Source organism: Limulus polyphemus, unplaced genomic scaffold (genome assembly GCF_000517525.1).
Source record: "Limulus polyphemus unplaced genomic scaffold, Limulus_polyphemus-2.1.2 Scaffold2558, whole genome shotgun sequence".
Taxonomy (NCBI): domain Eukaryota; kingdom Metazoa; phylum Arthropoda; class Merostomata; order Xiphosura; family Limulidae; genus Limulus; species Limulus polyphemus.
The window spans coordinates 95,983-101,958 of NW_013668168.1; the positions used below are offsets into that span (position 1 = coordinate 95,983).

General features: G+C 30.3%; 1 protein-coding gene across 3 annotated transcripts in view; it reads right to left on the reverse strand.

The window, feature by feature from the left end:
* Positions 1–2,918: 2,918 nt before the first annotated feature.
* LOC106467295 (syntaxin-16-like) overlaps positions 2,919–5,976 on the reverse strand; it is a 41,711-nt gene continuing 38,653 nt past the window's right edge. For all 3 annotated transcript variants that reach the window (XM_013927633.2, XM_022395441.1, XM_022395440.1), the window contains exon 10: positions 2,919–4,342. In XM_013927633.2, coding sequence (XP_013783087.1) covers positions 4,157–4,342 — 186 coding nt within the window. In that variant the 3' untranslated portion in view covers positions 2,919–4,156. The remainder of the gene's footprint in view (positions 4,343–5,976) is intronic.

Below are 5,976 nucleotides of genomic sequence, written 5' to 3' on the forward strand. Positions count from 1 at the left end.
AACAGTTATCATTGAAATACCTTAAACTGAACTTTGAGAAATTGATCCCAGTTCAGTAAGCTCCTGTTTCACATCTCTTTTACAGAAGATACTGCTTTTATAAACCTTTTCTTTCAGGTTGTATGTCCAAGCTTATGTTTCTATTTTGATAATTCTTTTAGTAGGCAGCTGATGAATTATACCACAGTGTAACAATGAGTCTCTTTGATTTCCTTTTGAGAATATCTTTGATTAATCTTAGATATGTGAAAATAAAATGTTACTTAAAGTAAACACATTAACTTGTTTAAAAAGTATTATCCTTAATATTGCATAGTCTCTGCTCCTTTCCCCCTCTATATCCCACCCTGTCCATTAAAAAATGAAGTGTTTTTGAAAGTTAATTGCACATTTGTACTACAAAATTAAATGATCTCAAAGTAGACATGTACACTTTGCAGTGTTTAGAACTATATTCCCCTATATATATATATTAATATATAATGCATCTTTCTGATCTTAACTGGTATGTTCATCATGATTAATGTAACAAAAAATTATTCGTAGTGACCTTGCCGGCTGATTAGTTATCAAGTCAAATAATTCCACTGTCTGTCCCATCTGGCTCACTCAGTCAATTTCAGACACTTTAGCCACATGTCACTAGCCAAGAACCATTTTTTTTCAATACCTGAACATAACTAGAATGAACTATGATGGCAGTAAAAGGTCCATCTGAAATGCTATTTTATATGCAGCATAAAAAAATTAATATTGAGGTGTTAAACAACAAGTGTACTTTAATAAATAGTTTTAACTTGATTTCCACACTGACACAGCAGAACACAAATGACATTAAAACGTTTTCATGTGACTTCAACATTATACCTTTAATTAGCTGACTTACTGCAATACTCATGTGTATGACTTGCATTAACATTTAAGTACTTAAAACAATCACTCATAATATCAAGTAAGTCAAACCTCTTTACTTTAATCAAATTATTTAATTCAACACATCTGTCAAGTTTTTGAGTTTGTGAAGACTTAAATGGAGCCACTTGACTGTGAAATATTAAATACTTAAAAAGGCATATTAAACAAATGTTGTACAATGTATTACCAAAGCCAATACTTTCACACAATTCAAATATTTTGCTTCACTTGAATTTTTTTTTTTCACATTTCTTAAAATTTCAGAAAAGAAACTGAATAATTATATAATTCTATAACGAAAGAATCTGGTAATGATTGATCAAAATTACTTATATGAGTTATTCTAAAACTAAAGCCAATACACATTCTTCAATTTTATATCTTATGCTGCTGGGAAAATTAACTTTAATAAAGTAAAAAAGCTGAAATGCAAGAGACTTCCTCAGTTTAAAATCTAAACAACAATAAGATATACTTATAGAACTACACTATTTTGTACACATAAATAACAGCTTAATGTCTAATATAAACAGGAAATCTATACATGTACACAAAATATATTTCATTTCATGAACAGAAAAGTAAAGTTTAGACCCTAAATAAAGATTTAAAGTGACTTAATCATTTAGACTTGTTACAACAACATAACATACAAACACTAACACAAAATTATCTGTCTTAACAATTAAAGGATCTTACAGCTTTAAAAGGAAACTATCATTTTATGTACAGGGGAAGACTTTTTGAAGTAATTTCAAATTCTTGAATTTTTTATTTGATAAACTGACAAACATGATTCCTTTATTAAAATTCTTAAAATCTGCAAAGCAATTATATTGAAAATAAAACATATCACCCCCACAAACAAAAAAAAACAAACTACAACAACTAATACTGCATATGAATTTATGAACACAGTACAAAAGAAAGAAACAGTTCTTACATAAAAACTGGTTTATTTACTGTATTTAACCACATGCAAATGTTTAGACACTGCACATCACATATAAGCAGCTGTTCAATAACTAACAGCCAATTTATAGTTATGGTAGAAACATTTTACATTTAGTGTATGCATGTGTGGTTAAAATCCAATTACCAAAATGTTATTATGAATGACTTGTCTTAAGAACACATTCAAAGCAATAATTAAAGCTTGTTTTTATAGTGTACAACAAATAAGCTTAAATTGAACATAAAACAGATAGAACATTAAGATCTTTGACAAAAATAGAATTTATAAAAATAACAAAAAAAATTATTAATTGTTTTGTTGGTAAGTTGTAACTGAATAATGTGATTGGAAGTGACACAATGTAGAAATCAAGGTAGTTTGTACAAAATATAGCATAGTGGGATATCTCGGAATGCCTTCAGCCCTTTATAGTATTGGTGTTTGTTAACTGGCAACAAGGACAATAGTTTTCAAAATGTTCTATATATGTCAAAAAGTGTGAAGGCTAGATCTGCCATTTCATGACCCCAGAGACTGAGCATAGCTACATGTAGTTTCCTAAGAATCTGGATACTGAAAATGTTTTTTTATGTCTTAAAATTGAAAACAACTGATAATTTTTCAAGTGCTGCCTAATTTACTAATCCATATTAAGGAAAATTAACCCTTTTTGCAAAGGTAACTGTGTTCATGAACTTATACATGTGAGACAGGACACAAACAAGACTTGCACGTCTTTTATTTGTCAACTATGCTACAAAATAAATGTGATTCATAATGGCCAGAGGAATGTTTTAAAGGAGCAGTACTGTCTGTCTTAACATACAGAACATGCTGAATTACATTTACCTAAAGTACAAAGTTAAACCTTAATTTTCTGCTAATAGTACAATGGTAGAAATAAGATATACAAATTATATATTAATTTATGATAACAGACATTGTAAAGCATCTGAAAGTCATTATTTATCACTTTTATGTATAAGATATCATATGGTGTTGGAAAGGGTAACTCATCACATAAATAAAACAATAATGGGTAATTTTTAATCTGATTTAAAAAAAAACAGAACTGTTTTTCTATCCACACATCATAGTTGTTTAACTTCCTCAATCTCAGGCACAATGTTACTAACTAAAATAATATTAATTCCTATCACAGAAGAAATGCTAAACTATATGAAGAAATGTATAGTAAAATATGAACTGAGTCTCAACTAAACCAGTGTTTCTCAACCTTTTTTTGCTCATGACTCCCTTTTGAGTTTGATTTATCTCTGTGGCCCCACCCTTCATAGATGCTGTAACTTAGGAAAAAAGTTGATTTATAATATATTTATTGTATTGTTTTTAAATATTTTGTTTATAACATACTGTTTTCTTATACAAGTAAAAAATATTCTGTTAATTATAGAGTGGATCACCGCACAACGATAGTCTTGCTGCTCTTGAGAATCAGTCGAAAACATTCACAGATATCAAGACAAACATTTTGATTGTTATTCAAGTACTAGTCGCATCTGGTAACTTGACTTCTGAGCTGTGGGGGATACGGGGAGAAAGGAACGTTTGATTCAATTATAAATTTTAAATATTTTATTTGGGCAGTGAAGTTTTGGTCACCCACTCAGAATTTACTGTGGCCCCCTAATTTTCTGTCATTCATGTGTGGCCCCTTAGAAAGATGGTGTGGCCCCCTGGGGCCATATGGCTCATGTTGAGAACCACTGAACTAAACAGCATAATTAAACCAGGAGGTAACTGTAGCTGCCCTGATACTACTGCCAAGGTGTTTCTAACATTTAGTGATTATTTAATACCCTTAAAATTTCAATATGTTTATGATTTAATTTGGTTTTTAAATAAGTCTAATAAATTACATATTTAATTTAGTATGATGTAGAAAAGTTTACAAGCTAACAAGATTAATGAAAATGTACATTCTAAGTTAGAAGCCTGCTTAAGAGTAATTTCCATTCCAACCAAACTAATGTGTTTTAAATTTAGGTTAATAACATGTACCTTATATTTCTAATAACACTGGGCCCATTTCTAGCCCAATACTAAGGTTTTAAACTTATGCTTGAAGACGGTGCTATTACTAGGCTCATGAAGTGGATAAATAGAGCATTAATAGTAGACAATAAAGGAGACTCTCTTGAAAGTCTAAAACATTTTCTTCAAAGATGGATACATGAAGCTACTGTCAATAGAAAGTAGTAATCTTTATATATATACAATTATTTCAAGTTGATATTCACAAATAATTTTAGTCAACAATTAATTTTAAAACAACTTTAATGCAACCAGTAGTACTATCAGAAACACTGTTGTTGCTGCTAAAACCAATATGCACATCATTTTGTGGTTTTTCCTTTGATAGCTTTCAGCTCTTTGCAATTTTTGTAGACCTTGATGAACCTGAGTTTGGACATTTTCAAGATTATAGTCTATCCTATCCAAAATAGTCCCCTATTAAAGAAAGGAAAATACTGACTGCACTTTGTCTTAAAAAAAAAGCAGATTTTTTACATTATGTTGTTGATGAAGTATTACAGCTTGAGAATAACACACATACACACATACTTCCTAAAAAACTTAATTTAAAAATTCCAAATAACTATAAGGATTAATATGTCAATTTAAAATACACATGAAATAAAAAAAGAAAATTAATTAATCTACCAAGAAAAATATAAATTTTAATGAAATGAAAACTATGATGACATATGATATGAAATTATTATTTAAAATATTTTTGGAACACTTGAATTACAAATGTATTTTCAACTCCTTATACCCTTTCATATAGAATTTTAACTTTTAATAACTAATATGTGATAATCACCAAGTGTTAGGTGTAACACTCAAAATACAATGGTTTAATATCAGGAGAGCATGTAGGATGTGCAATTGGTCCATGATGCCATATCCATCTTTTTGGGATAAGTGACACATCCACGTATTGCCAGACATTGAGTGTGTAATGGCAGGGACATGCCCCATTCTACTGAAACTACACATCCTCTCTTATGTCTTGTAACCCTATGGTCATTAGCTAATATGTTTCTACAAAAGAGCAAGGTAGCCTTCTCCAGTCAGAGAAAAGTAGACCAACAACGTTACACTGTATTTGGTGACACCAAACAATCACTCTATATTCTATTTGGTCTGAAGCTTTTGCAACACAATGCAAGTTTCATGTGACCAGTACCAGTAATTGTTGCAGTTCATTTCACTGATGACATACAATATTGCCTTATGTATCTATTTAAAACACTAACTGGGCAGATATTCAATCAGTTTCTCCCATACAATTAACCATTCACAAAACTCCATGCACCAGCCTGGGTCATATTCTGTCAAGTTATAAAATATATGCAGCTTGTCAGGGTGGAATGTATGTTATTTCAGAATAAAGAAATTGCTTCTCATACAATTTTGCAAATTGACTTTGTTAGTCTATCTAACATACAGCCTGCTACTGTGTCTGAAAAGACCTAATTCATTGCTCTAGAAGATCTTTCACAGCAGTTATATCAGCCACAGAGCTAGTTTCATGAAACTTGGCAAGCAAATAACAAACATTTGTGTGACAGAATCCACACACCCTCCCCCAATAGGATGCCTCAATTTAAATTTTGTTTGGAGTTTGCTACTGATTCACTCCAGAAGCATTTCCACATATTCTCACAAGATTAATGCCATTCCAACTAATTATTGTAGCAAAAAAAAAAAAGAAGACAAAACAAAAACTGGAGAAACACAAACATAATTTACAAAAATGATAATAATGGTATAGGTTTTCTCATCACTCTATGTTATGATCACTAATTTCATCCTTAAGCTTTCATATTTTCCTATATCTATACAGTAATTAAATAAAATAGTTATTTCTAATATTACTTGTTGCAGTTCTACACATACACTGTTATATTTTGCAACCCTATGATCATCAGCCTAACGAGTTCCTAAAAATCTCCACACTGTCAAGAACAAAAATCCTGTAAACGATTATGACATTAAATTCAATGAAAAGAACCCATTTTGAGATTAATAATGGTTGGAGACGGCTTGAATGGGTAATGAAGAAAAACTTTAATATA